The sequence below is a fragment of the Apium graveolens genome, chromosome 3, assembly GCF_009905375.1.
Source record: "Apium graveolens cultivar Ventura chromosome 3, ASM990537v1, whole genome shotgun sequence".
Lineage (NCBI taxonomy): Eukaryota > Viridiplantae > Streptophyta > Magnoliopsida > Apiales > Apiaceae > Apium > Apium graveolens.
Window position 1 is genome coordinate 21582276 of NC_133649.1, and position 14662 is coordinate 21596937.

The 14662-nt window shown below is 34.0% G+C and overlaps 3 protein-coding genes across 3 annotated transcripts; 2 read left to right on the forward strand and 1 right to left on the reverse strand.

Moving 5' to 3' along the window:
* Positions 1 to 1140: 1140 nt before the first annotated feature.
* On the forward strand, positions 1141 to 3559 carry LOC141711957 (cation/calcium exchanger 1). Its single transcript, XM_074514691.1, has one exon. It carries the CDS (start codon positions 1216 to 1218, stop codon positions 2917 to 2919), a length of 1704 nt encoding a protein of 567 aa, XP_074370792.1. The 5' UTR covers positions 1141 to 1215; the 3' UTR covers positions 2920 to 3559.
* Positions 3560 to 5587: 2028 nt separating this feature from the next.
* LOC141711958 (protein PNS1-like) lies at positions 5588 to 7539 on the reverse strand. Its single transcript, XM_074514692.1, has 2 exons — positions 5997 to 7539; positions 5588 to 5914 (listed from the first exon to the last, which is right to left on the reverse strand). Exons 1-2 carry the CDS (start codon positions 7143 to 7145, stop codon positions 5753 to 5755), a joined length of 1311 nt encoding a protein of 436 aa, XP_074370793.1. The 5' UTR covers positions 7146 to 7539; the 3' UTR covers positions 5588 to 5752.
* Positions 7540 to 9536: 1997 nt separating this feature from the next.
* LOC141710627 (beta-glucuronosyltransferase GlcAT14A-like) lies at positions 9537 to 11899 on the forward strand. The gene is made up of 4 exons (XM_074513189.1): positions 9537 to 10131; positions 10388 to 10463; positions 10584 to 10699; positions 11307 to 11899. The coding sequence occupies exons 1-4, from the start codon at positions 9573 to 9575 to the stop codon at positions 11822 to 11824; spliced, it is 1269 nt and encodes a 422-aa protein (XP_074369290.1). The 5' UTR covers positions 9537 to 9572; the 3' UTR covers positions 11825 to 11899.
* Positions 11900 to 14662: the final 2763 nt, after the last annotated feature.

Below are 14662 nucleotides of genomic sequence, written 5' to 3' on the forward strand. Positions count from 1 at the left end.
ACAAAATTATTCATTCAATTCAAATTTTTAAAAGATTTGACCAATATTAACATATCAGGTAGACTCAGAAACGAGTTTACTGTTTTCCAACAGCGCAATAGTGATAGGCAAATTTATATTTAATTAAAATTTAAATAGCCTAACAAGCTCAATCTCCTGTCTTATTCAGTGATTTTAAACCAGCTAGAGTCAAGATATAACCTAACCACCCACAAAAAAGTCCTAAAAAATATCTATTATTTAATTTTTATTTTATAAATTTTAGCAGCTACTTTCTTGATTTTTCCATACACATGCAAAAACAGAAATACAGGATATCTGGAAGTGACAAGAAAGTCAAACAAGTTGAACTGAATTGCTTTTAAAAACCAACAGTTGTGGAAATTATTAGTATTTATTTTGTTTATAATAATTGTAACGGAGTGAACAATTTGTTAGTTTTATCTCACCCCTGACATTTACACACCACATACGAAGAAAGAATGGTGAATTCTAAATTTTGTGACATTTGTTCCCTGGGAAAAACATACCTGTCCCCTAATGCTCTGGTTTCTGATACCATCTTTTTCAATTTAGAACAAGTTACCATTTACATCTACTTCTATATAATTGACCTGTAATATTTGGCAAACTGATATGGATAAGCTATAAAGTGCCTTCAAAACACTTGATTTTTTTCACTTTATTATTAGTGGTTGGGACTAAGTTAGGTACATTGTACACAAGATAATACCGTTAATGTCTAATGTACAAGACTCTCGCAAAACAGTATAATACATTTCTAAATGTGTCTACGATTTATGTAAAGAAGTTTGTTAAATGCAATGAATTCAGTCATTAAATAACTTGCCTGGAATGGATTCACCTCATAACTATACTTCATTTTGCAACAAGTAATGACTGATTAGACAATTCATAAAACACAGGAGTTTCAATAATCTTTCACCCTTGCATGAGTGATGAGAGGAATGTTAGCCTAACTGATAAAAATGCCAAATGCCAAAAAATACAAGTTGGATTTTGACGCCACCTTTAAATTCTTTGCATCTCTCTCATCTATTTTGTTTCATTGTACAATAATTCTCTGAATATGATTGAGATTTGAGATACTATCAAAATTAATACTTTCCCTAACAACACTAATTTATTTTCCATAATCCATGGACTGCTTTAAATCCTAACTTTAGCACTTTACATTTTTCTCTCATCAATACCATGAAACTTCCTCTCTTCTCTAATACATACTTCATTTTCTTCTTGTCCTGTTATTTAACTACCAACTTATATGCTTTTGCCAATCAAACATCACCTGCAGTTCTCACACAATCTTCAAATCTCCTAGTCCAAGATGATGACTGCTCTGGTCTGCACAACTACACTGATCATCAGTCCAAGTGTGTATACATTAGATCAAACAAATCATGCAAGCCAAAAGGTTATATAAACTGCCTTAAAATCTTCTACTGCAGCTGTGGGAAGTTCCCTTTGTTGGGATATTCCATTCTTCTCCTCTGGCTTGTTTTGTTGTTTTATTTACTGGCTAATACAGCCTCTGAGTACTTCTGTCCTGCGGTCGAAAACCTGTCAAAAATCCTTAATCTTTCTCCAACTATAGCTGGTACTACTCTGCTTCCATTGGGAAATGGTGCTCCTGATGTTATTGCTAGTATTGTCTCTTTTACGAGATCAGGTGATGGTGATGTTGGCCTCAACAGTGTCTTGGGTGGGGCTTTTGTCATCTCAAGTATTGTGGTTGGAGTTATTAGCATATTAATTAAGCCTAATCAAATTACTGTTAATAAGCCCAGCTTTATAAGAGATGTATTATGTTTACTTTTCTCTCTTATTTCTCTCATAGTCATTATAGTTGTTGGAAGAATCAATATATGGGTTGCAATATGTTTTGCTTCAATTTATGTTATGTACATATCTGTGGTTTGGACCATGCATTTATCCAGCAGTGAGCAAGAAAATTTTAGAGTTGATGGGAATGATTTTGGTGAGATTAGAATACCTTTGTTAGGTTATGTCGACGAGGAAAAATGCAACTTGGCTACAATAAATGGATCAGAAGATTCAGATGAGAGACAATTGTCAAGGTGCTGCTGCAAAAAGGAGCCTTTATGTCATTACTCAGGGCTATTTCTGTATGTTATGGAGTTGCCTCTGAAGTTGCCAAGAAGACTTACAATACCTATGGTTTGCGAAGAAAGATGGTCCAAGCCCTTTGCTGTTTTATCAGTTATTTTGGCTCCAATTCTCCTGGCAACCCTTTGGAATAGTCAAAGAGAAAATATGAATTCCAAAACTAAACTAGTGATCTATATAGCATCTTTTCTGATTGGGATAGTTTTGGGGAACATAGCATTGGTGACTACTAAAATGTCTAGGCCACCAAAAGTTTGCTTGTTGCCCTGGCTTGCAGGTAGATTCATTATGAGCATAACCTGGACTTATATTATTGCCGAAGAACTGGTGTCATTATTGGTTTCACTTGGGAACATAATTGGTGTAAGCCCTTCAATTTTGGGAGTAACTGTTCTAGCTTGGGGCAACTCAGTTGGGGACTTGATAGCCAATGTTGCCATGGCATTACATGGAGGTCCAGATGGGGCTCAAATTGCAATCTCAGGCTGTTATGCCGGCCCAGTTTTCAACACATTGGTTGGCCTAGGGATGTCACTTGTTTTTGCTTCATGGTCTGAATATCCGAAATCTTACGTGATTCCTGTAGATTCTTCTTTATATGAAACTATAGGATTCTTGATGTGTGGCTTACTTTGGGCACTCGTAATATTGCCAAGGAACGATATGCGGCCAGACCGGTATCTCGGAGGTGGTCTTCTGGCCATATACTTCTGCTTCATGTTTCTAAAAGTTGCAGGAGGTCTAGGATTATTAAAGCATAATGGCTCTTAGAACAGTCTTATTCAAAAATAAGTGTTCTTTTTCCTTTCTTGTAAATAAGTTGTGAACCGCATGTTGTATACTAATATGGCAATTCATGGTGTGGCGTATTTTGATACAGTCCTCAACAAACTCTGCACAAGAGGTAGGCAGATTACAGGGATTTAGTTACAAACATATGACATTCATATCATGATCACATTAGGATAAACAAACATTTGTGGGATCCTCCTGTGGTGTCTTGACGTAACAAAGGACACTTCTAGTTGGTAACTTATCACTTTCATTACCACAACCTACAAGAAGTTGGCCGGCAGCATTAGTCGTCTAGGTATTATCTGTTCTGTACCTAGTCCGACTCAAGAAGCATGGTCCATCAACATCTGTGGCTGCAACTGCAAGTAGACAACTATTCTTGTACTCATATGATCTAGAAACGTGAAACTCTTCGTCTTTTGGACAACCATAAGCCCCGTGAACCATACATTAGAAACACATGTTTGGAGCTGCAATATCGTGATTTACGTATCTTAATCAAGTTCTGATATAGTTTTAGCTCATGTATTTGTTCCAATGTAGGAGTAATTACTGGAGATAAATCTATACAGAGAGTATGATGTGAACATTATAATGAGATGAGGTTGTTATATTAGGTATTAGCACGTTTGGTCAATTCATTACACTTGAGTCCAATGGATAAAGGGACACTGATGGCTACAGCTAAATACTACATCAATCAGACTGTGAAATGTTTTGTAACCTTGCTGGAAAAATTTGAATAACTAGCTTCTTTCTTTGGTAACTAGTTCAAGATCAAGATCACCGTCGTTTTAATAAAAGATTAGGACTAAAGTTAACATCAACATTTCTTGTCAACAAGGCGGTCTGTAAAAAATTTACAAGCACAACATTTCTGAAATCTGACAAAATTTAGCCGGATGCTCAAGTGAGAAACTATAGTCATCTTGTATTTTTTTTTATTTTGTCAAAACTTAATCATTTCTGATGTTATAATTAAATTACGGAGTTTTTGATACATCTTTGTAGTTTGTACAAAGAGCTAATTTATATTCTACGTGCTCCGATATTCATATGCATATTATTAGAAAGTTTGGAAATCAGGACTAATGTTTAACTTTCCCGTGTTAACAGCGTCTAACACTATACATTTATTAACCTTTGCTAATATATAGAAATTAAGACTATTGGTCAGGGTCAGGGAGTGTGTTTAATGGTACTTAATCTTATTTTCGAAGGAACTAGAGGACAAACTATTTGTCAGAATGCTATTTCCCAAATTGAAACACCTGAGAACTTACTGAAGAAAAATTACAAGAATTTCTTGATGAGAGCTCACGATAGTAACTTTATAGCAGTCATCCCAGTTGGTTCCACTTTGTGAACAAAGCAAAAAAAATCCATAAAAAGTTGCTATGGAACATTTAACTTGAATTGGCTATATGGTATTAGGTTCAGTTAATGTAGTTGTATGCTTTAAACAAATTATTGCATTAAAGGGTTAGATATAAGATCCTAATAACGGCCTTACTCTAACACCTTAAGGTTAAAGCGACTGGTTACAGATCGTGAAGATAAGCTTGACAACACCATAGGAATATGTCTATTACATTAATTCTGGTTAAATTTTGTCACTGCTGGTTCAGAAAGCTTTCAAAAATTATGTAACTTTACTGAATGAGAATACGATAGCTTAATAACTACAATAATGATCTGAAGAACAAGGAACTGTTCCATAGTTTCTGTTAGAACTTGATTAACTAAATACTGATTTATTACTCTAATTGTGCCTTAAACAATTTAGATTGTTGTTAAAAGAAGATGTTTCTGCTTAGTTTAGTGCTTCTAAATCCATTTAAATCTGTTTCACAAATAAGGGGACTATACGATGCCAGATTGGTTTGTAATGACTGAAAGGGGGTCGTCAAAATTACGGTGAAGTGTTTAATTAAGTGCTGTAGAAGGGGTCAGTTTTATGAACTACCATGTTTGATCACACACAAAGTGAGAATGAGGTTGATACCTTACACACTTCAAATGCAAACGTTTTGTAGTTTTTTTTTAGACATGGATGCTAATTATGAAACCATAGAAGTTGATTCTGTACACTTAAGTATACAACAAAGACTAAACATTACTTCCGGAATCTATATTTATTACCGATTTATCTAAATACCAAATGCAGTTGCTGGAAAGAATTAGCAGCCAGCAGGAAAGAGTGGAACAACAAGGAAGCTTATTAGTTGTAGCAGGATTTTGGTAATAGTCTACATGCAGGTTGTTGTGGTGAAATTGGTAATATCATTTGCTCGAGATGTGGTGATACATGTTGTATTAGTCTTTAATTGTTTCCAGTTATCTGTTTACATGTCCATTTCAGAGTTTTTCACTTTTCAAACATGATATCTGTTACATGGATCAGGTTTACCATTGTAGAGATATAGTTGGTTCTACATTGTGGATATCGATGATCTTGGGAAATATTCATGCTACTGGTTAATGACCCAATGTAGCACATATCAGATATCATGCTAAATTTATGAACATCTCATCTTCGCGCAGCCATTTGTTATATAACTAACTGACGATCAAACATTGTTTTTGATGGGGAGATGAGAGGAGCTCGTGTGTTTGTTGCTGAAGAAGCAGTTGAGGATTCAGCTAAGTTAATTTCATTAACCATATATTCCAGAAAAATGAATTTCTATGCATGCAAAAAATAATTGAATTGTATGATTTGTTTGTCGGCACTGTCACATTTGTGATGAAGCTGTCTGTCCTTAATCATGAACTTGCCACTACTGCTTTCTGAGCAGTATTCTGATGATTAGGCTCGTGATCTCTGTATCTCTTGTATTTGCTGTAATCTCTGTATCTCTTTGATTCGTTCTGAGATAGTAGGGTCAAGTCTTTGGTTCTGCGGATTTTCTGCATAAGCCACATAATATGCTAAAATGCAAGCTTGTTGCCATGCCATAGATACCCGAGTCTGCAGATAGAAAAAAAAAGAGGTTAGTTTTCTGAGATTTGATGCTTGTCGTTTTTAGTACTACTTTTTTGTGACCTCTTACCATGAAGTATCCTATTAAGAAAGCATAAATGGACACTTCTGTGGCGTAACTCTTATGAACCAAAAGTGTCCATGAGCCACCTACCAAGGAGCTAGCTGATCCCCCTGCCATTCCACAAAGGAAGCAAAATGAGCTAGTGAGATCCGATTCAATCACTGGTTCCAGCCCACCTCTTCCTAACAATTCCCATGTATCTCTTGATGCCTGCCCGAAATTCTTTCCATAAACTCCCACTTGGACGAACCCCCATCGGTTCCCATGTGCAATAAGCCTGGAAGCGACTCCAGAGTAGCAATTAGCACACGAGAACATAAACTCATCCGTCTCCCCTGAAATCAAACTTATGGCTCTAGCTGAACCTCTTACAACACTCAAGATTGGTAAAATGGCTGAACCGATACAGATAGTTCCCGTTAAATTACCAAGTGTTTCATACAAAGCATCCTTTGCATCCAAATCCATACCAACTGCGAATTTCATGTACTTGACCCAAGAGAGCGTGACTACAATGGTGTTCTTGATTATATGCAAAGTCCATGTCAAACTTAACAGGATTAGGAAAATGAATAACTTATCTAAGGCGCTTCCGGTAGCAGTGGCTCCTCCAATCCCCGCAACCAAGAAACACGAATAGAGAGTACTAGCAACAACTGCTAGAAAGCGCAGCAAAGATGTTTTAGCTGGAGTGAATGCAACAGCAGTAGTCAACACTCGGCCTGAATACTCAAATCGAGGAATGACCCAACAAGAGTAAATGGATTGTATAATTGCTGAAACGATAGCCAAAGCTCCTGCTGCTAGACTTCCAGGGGAGCCAATAGCAACAAACAGAATTCCAGCAGCACAAGTTAACAAAGGGCTAAGCCAGAAAGCTGATCTCATGGTTCTTGACGGGTTGTAGCTGCTCATCAATTGCCATAACAAACTGACTATTCCACCACATGCTACAGATGCAAGAAGCGGTGGATACCATTTCTGTGGGTGGAAATGGTGCGCATGGGCAGAGAGGAGACCGCGAATCATGAGAAAAATCACCAAGACTATAATTAGTAAAAACTGCAAGAAGAATAGATTTTGAAAAAGCTTCCGAAGAAAGTTTCCAGGTGGCCTCATCTCGAACTGGTTGAGGTTCGATTGTCGTACCTGCATTTTGATTCAAATATTCGAGAAAAATCTAATAAATATCGAAGAAACGATCGGTTGCAGTGTGTTGGTTATTGAGAGAAACAGAAGGGGGAAGAGTGTTTGATCAATGATCAGGCTTTAATGCATGGACTTGAAAGTATAATTGGATTTGTAGAATTGAGGTTCTTAATTGCTGCCATGTTGATTGATGGTGACTAGAAGCAGTTTATAAGATTATTCAACCATATAAACAAACAACATATAATAATTGTTCGTCCACTTTCTTGGTTGTTACGGTATAGAATACAGAAATGATCAATAGCTTCAAAGTCTTTCTTGATATCGTTTACTTCCACCACCTTGTTCCAAGTCTTCCTCAACCCATTATCTTCCATAATACACTTGTTTATATATGCATGTCTATATCCAGACTTGGGTCAACCTCGATAAATGAATACATACTTTAGGATCGAAAAGTTATATCCCCGTTCATTGAAATCATTCATATATCGAAATTAAAAATATATTGTCTTTATTATACCGAAACAAAAAAGAAAGTTATTCGCAATTGATTAATGACCTCTTCCTACTACTCAACAAACTTCATTCAAATTTATGAAAGTAAATTTAAGAGAAACAAAGAGCTAGGTGCGGTGACGTGATAAGCAGGATCTGTGTAGCTTTATGTAAACGTTACTCGTGATGCAGTTGGGTGATTTCTAAAGATGCGTATGTTTATAAAATTAAGGTCTTAAAAAGAAAAGGGTAAAGTGAAAAAACTTTAAAAAGTTGTTAATGTGCGGTGGTGTTTGTTTTTTTAAAGTTTAGTTCATCCGTCTCAACTACTACTAACTTGTTAAAGTTACTATATTCCGTTCACAGAAACCCACTCCCTGTACGCTATAATCAAATCACAAGAATTTAAACTTCTGTTTGGATAAGAATATTTCAGAAATAAATAACAACAGTAATAAAGTTTTATCTGTTTTGAAGCATCTGTAACATCTCGTACACTTGTATATTCAATTTTGATAGCATTTTCTAATTCTCTGAATTAAGAAATTTGTCATTATTTTGGTTTAGTATATTGGATGCTTTTCATATTATTCCGGGTTGCCTGGCTGCCGCAAAAGCCATTTCAAATTAAATTTTAAAGTACACAAGTACTTTCAAACAATAAATTTGTGGGTAGTACACACATGAGATCCTAACCTAGCGACGAAAACTGAGATCATGTGTACAATAGATCATACGTACATGAGATCCTAACCTAGCGACGAAAACTGAGATCATGTGTACAATAGATCATACGTACGATTCTCTTTCACTTTATAATTTATACCCTTCTTGTGATCCATTTGCATAAAAAAATAGTGGATACTGTCCACATCATTGATTTCAGAAATGGTAGTTTAGTAAAATTTAATAATGAGCCAGAGTGACTTTGCTTGATTGAAATGTAGGAGCAGTTGAATGTATCCTCTTAATTCTTATCCTAACTGCACATTGCTATTAATTTTATCTATAAGTTCAGCTAAATTGCCGTATAGGGCCGTTAACACAGATGCAGGTATAGATGTTTACAGTTTGTTTGGGCAAGTTACCATTTCTAGGATGTTCAATAGACTGCAATATCAGAACTTATTGTCATCCTGAGATCCCTGGGGAAGAGGATCAAGTTGGCCTTGCTAACAGCTTGACAGACTATCTGCCTTCAATCCTTTAAACCAAATGCGGAAAAAGGAAGGAAAATCCATCGCGAGACATGACAAAATGAGGCATTGTATGTCTGAAAGAGCAAGGAAAGTCGTTTAAAATAACCGAACTTGGAATCATATTACTTCCAAATTAAAGAACCCAAGATTCCTCAGCCTATAGTTTAAGTCCAATACTATTTCATTAAATCAGGTTGGAAGTCCATAATCTAATGCATTTTATTTTAGCTGTCCTACAAATATATCCAGCGGCCTGTTCAAATTTAAGTTCTATTACCTGTTAATGAATAAGCCGAAAGTTTATGATTCAGGGTAGCTAAAGAGCAAAGACTAAAGTTATTTACGAGAATTATACATTCCAATATCATATCAGTGCATTGTGGACTTGTGCTACTAGTTGATATTTCTTGAAGTTTTCAAACTCAGAAAATTTGCAGTCTACAGGCATGCCAGTATTTTAAATTTCTTCAGGACTATTACCTCTTCTGTACAATTTAATAATATGTATGAAATGTATGATATCATTGTTTCTTTTTCATAGTACTGTTGTTTAACTGCTATTCCTCACATTTTAGCATCTATTCAAGTGGCTATTTTGTTGTCATTCTTTTCTCTAGTTACAACATTGCAATCAGATTATTCTCATCTTAAAGTAAAACAAAACACCATTCCTGTTTAATCCACTATATTAAATCTCAAACTCCGTCTCAACAGCAATTTCTTCTTAATCAAAAAAATGTCCACCAACCTTCTTACAAATCACTCTCCCAAATTCTTTAGAATGGTTTCTTCAAAGTTTCAAGTAACAAGTGTTAGAGGATACCTCATTCCGTTCTTTTTAACTGCACTTACATTTTCTCTTTTTTACGTACCAACTCTTCTTAAAACATTCGACAGTGTCACAAACTTATGGTCACCTAAATCTTTGGATATTCCAGAACCTTCATACCCTGTTAGATTTGCTTACTTAATTTCTGCATCAAAAGGGGATGTCGTAAAGCTAAAAAGGACCGTTCTTGCCTTGTACCATCCCGGGAATTACTACTTGATTCATATGGACTATGAGGCTAGCGAAATCGAGCAATTGGAGATTGCTGAATTTGTCACTAGCTATGAGGTTTTTCGACAAATGGGAAATATTTGGGTAGTTGATAAGCCTAATCTGGTTACCTATAGAGGACCGACGATGTTGTCTGCAACATTACATGCAATGTCTATACTTTTGAGAAGAGCTGATGAATGGGACTGGTTTATTAATCTCAGTGCCTCTGATTACCCACTTGTAACTCAAGATGGTAATGACTAATGAGTGTCTGTCTGTCTGTCTTTATTTTGCTATTTTTTTGCAAATACGCAAAGATTACCGTGGCTTAAATTTTCTTGAGTTTCCGTGTAAGGTAAAAAAAAGCCATTCTCAGATTCATTTATCAGTTGTTTACAATTTGAAGATGTTCGTGAATGCGTCTGAAATAAATGTAATGTAGATGCTGTAGAGTTAAGCACGAGATGTATTAAATATAGTTAGTAACGTGGTAGTTTCCATCACTGCAGATTTAATCCATGCCTTCTCTGACTTGCCAAGGGACCTGAACTTTGTACAACACAGCAGCAATCTGGGATGGAAAGTGTAAGGCCATTTATATATTTTCTGTTTTTCTTTTCATCGGTATCAACTAGCTAAGAGATAATTCTTTCCACCTGTGTACATAGTTATAGTGTTAAACCATATTAAGATTTTGATGTGCAGGAACAAGAGAGCAAAACCAATAATGATAGATCCAGGTCTGTATAGTTTAAACAAATCAGATATCTTATGGGCTGATAAGCAAAGACCTGTTCCAACAGCCTTTAAGCTCTATACAGGTATTGCTATTACAACTTCAAAAATAGCAGTCTTTTATTCTTCCATTGTTCTATGCCACATATCTCATTTCAGTTTTCTAAATTAATTATTGAAATTACGATACATAGTGCACTGCTGTAGCACAATTACACATTACAATTTATTAGATGCTATTGCACATCATATGATATGTACAAATAAATATCTAATATTTGTTTCACTGCCTAAATATTATCTCTGTACACACATATATGGGCACTAGGATCAGGTGAAGACTGTGTTCCCATAATTTGCAGTTAATGTCTTACGAAGAGTAAGTGCAGTTGAGCTACTAAACCATAAGGCCAAAGTTCATGGCCCGGTCCTCTCAACCTGACCTGATAAATTGATGATAGCAAGTAACACTATCAAAGTCGAATTATATTTTTGGGAGTGAAGTGATGCATTTTGTAAGTACTTGGTGTATTAAAAAAACTCGACGCATGTCATAAAATTATTAACACTTAATTAGGCAGCTAAAAGATTATCACATTCTTAATCTATCAGGCGATATAGCAAGTTTCTTTCTTTGTGCGCATATATCTGTAAAATGATTAGATTACAAAGTTGCACCATAAATATATTCAGGATCTGCTTGGACAATGTTATCAAGGTCATTTGCAGAGTACTGCATTATGGGGTGGGAGAATTTACCAAGAACGCTCCTTATGTACTACACGAATTTTGTGTCATCGCCTGAAGGATACTTTCAGTCCGTTATATGCAACTCAGAGGAGTACAGAAACACAACTGTAAACCATGATCTCCACTACATTGCTTGGGACAATCCTCCAAAACAACACCCTCGATTACTCGGACTCAGAGATTACGCAAAAATGATCCTCAGTCATCGACCATTTGCTAGGAAATTCAAGCAAGACCACCAAGTTCTTGACAAGATTGATCGTTATTTATTGAACAGACAAAACGGAGAATTCACTTATGGAGGATGGTGTTTTAAGGGAGAGAATGTAACTGAAAATTGTTCAAGTTTGCAGGCGGATAAATATGGCGTGTTGAGGCCCGGAACAGGAGCCAGGAGGTTGAGAAGTTTACTGAGAAAAACGCTGTATATTGATGATTTCGAGATTAGACAATGTAAATAGATCACTCTGTTATGTACTTATGTTTGTGATTAGTATACTAGACTCCGAGTACATGATGTGACTATGCTTAGTTTATGATCACATTTGTTTGTAAAATATGGGCAATTGTGTTTCTGTTGGTGTTATATCATCATTTTGGAACACTAATGTAATTTTGAAAAGTGTATAGTGTAATTAATTAATTAACCCACTAAGTTCCGAAAGTTACTGTTAGTTTGGGAAACTGAATTTTATTTAAAATTCTGGATTTGATCAAATAAGTTATTTAGAAATTTGAATTTGAATTTTATTTGAAATAAATGACATTTAAATATTATTATAAACATGAAAATTTAAAATAACAATTCAAATATTGTTATTTAAAATCTTTTATTTGAAATAAAATGTAAGTTTTTAAACATATTTAATCATGACACGAGATTTGCGAGGATTGATACTCCATTATGCCAAATAAGTTGAGTTATAATAAAAAAAGCAAGTTAGGTTGTTGTATATATCTTCAACGAAGATTTATAATAGGTGACATAAATGAGTTGTTTGATTCTCATAATTGCTTAAAGTTGGGAGGTCTAAGGATTGTCCTTATCAACTTAATAGTGGTAGCGAAGGCACTTGATATATAGTATTCATTAAACATCATGATAGGATGGGGGTTATGGATTTCCCCCCACTCCTCACCTTGTCCGCACAAACATGAGTGGATGTTATGAAAATTCTTTTATACCAAATTTTTATTTTGTCATACAATAAGTGTAATTTTAATACATTTTTCATTTTTTTATAACAATAGTAAACTCCTGCATTTATATTATTTTATCAATAATTAATCTAAAATTATACATTTTCGTGTTTATCACGTATCCGTAAACACACGGTAGGTAAACCGTTTAAAAATTAAGAGAACCCAGAGAAATAAACATTGTCCTAGTTTGTTGCAGTAAGGTTTAGGCGTTGCAAGGTTTAGTATTTTAGTTTGGTGCCGTGGAATCTGTGTATGCAATGCCCTATTGTTGTTATTGCTATAATCTACCCGTTAAAAAAATAACTCAGAGAACAATTTTTTCTTTTGTAGAAATCATAACACTTCCTAAAATGCAACAATGCATCCGGTAAAGGTCAGGTGAAGCTGCATATTTGAAAGAAATTACCTAAAATATTTATATTTTTAAACTTATTTCAAAAATACTATCATTTTTAAAGTTATTTCAAAAATATAATTTTTTAACTTTCATTTATAAAAATACAGTTTGCTATGCATTTCAAATGTTAATTTTAAGGTTATATTAGTTGTATTTCAAATTTGCAACCGAAACAAACTTAAAATCAACTTTGAAAAAAAATTACATACCATGTTGTAGAAATTGCAAATCTTATTTTTGAAAATGAAATTTTAAAAATTATATTTCTAAAAATAAGTTTAAAAATGAAAGTATTTTCGAAATATTTTTTAAAAAAATGCTGTATTTTTGAAGAAAAAAAACCAAAGATATATGACTTTGGTTATAATTATTAACATTATTATAGTAACAACAAATATTATAATGACAAAAAAAAAATCACAAAAACAAGAGAATGAAAGAACTTTCGTCCCAAAATACAAGTCTTTTTTGACTTTTTACACGTACTTTAAGGTGTATAAAAGTTATACATAAGCATATTTAATTTTTTACGCGTATTTTAAGGTATATAAAAGTCATAATTTCGAATATATTTTTCTATTTTTTTTCTTGAATTAAAATTTAATACTGTATATTTTAATTCAGAAAAATAAAATAAAACAATAAATTGTATATCTATTACTTTTTATCTTAAAATACATATAAATAATAAAAATTACTTGTATTTTAAGATGGAAAGGTAATCTATACTATACTATAATAACCAGAATGGAGTATAATTTGTAGTTTGGTTAACCCTTATTTTGGTTATCATTTTCTATCAGGACCGTCGGATATTTTTCATCAAATAATCGGAGCCGTTAGATTCAAATACTAAAAAATACACTCCACAAGTTGTCAGGTTCGAATCCCGTCAATAACAAACATTTATATTATTATTTATAAAGATACATATAAGTTATCAGGTTCAAATCTTACCAACAACAAATATTTACATTATTATTTATGAATATGATCTCATATATCATATATTATTTATAATATTTGTACCAAACTTAATTATACACAATTAAATTATAATTATATAATCATTATGTAGTATTTAATTATTTATATAGCATTTTAATAAAATTATAAAAAATAAAAATGAAAATATATAAATATTAATCGAGACCCGTGCTGTAAGCTATTTCATTTAATTTTAATTGTGACGGGCTGATTGTCAATTGTCTGCAGCATTGAACAATCACTAGAAAAAGCAAACGGGGGGCAAGCATTCAATAAGTATGAGCAACAGGCCCAGCGGTCAGGAGTCCAGGGCCTCATAATACTCTATGATGCTTTCATAGTTCATGCATAGACTCAATCAATTTGGGCGGTGCCGATGATTTGATTTGGATGTCCTTCACCCTTTTGTCGCTTTGTACTGCTACAGTAGCGGAAAATACCCCCTTATGCATCAAGATTTGAATATTTGATTGGATTTATTAATAAGGGTGTTGCTCAATTTAGTAAAAATTTGTTTTGTATAGTAATAGAAATTATTATAAGAGCAATACTAGGTACCCAAAATATTTTTGCCAAAAATTTTACCAAATGACATGGCTGATACGTGGCTTATTTTAATTTGTCGACGCATATTAATGCACGTGGGGTCCCATTTTATTTTAGGAAGGTTGCCAACTATTTATATGACACATCAGATTTGGGGAAATTTTTT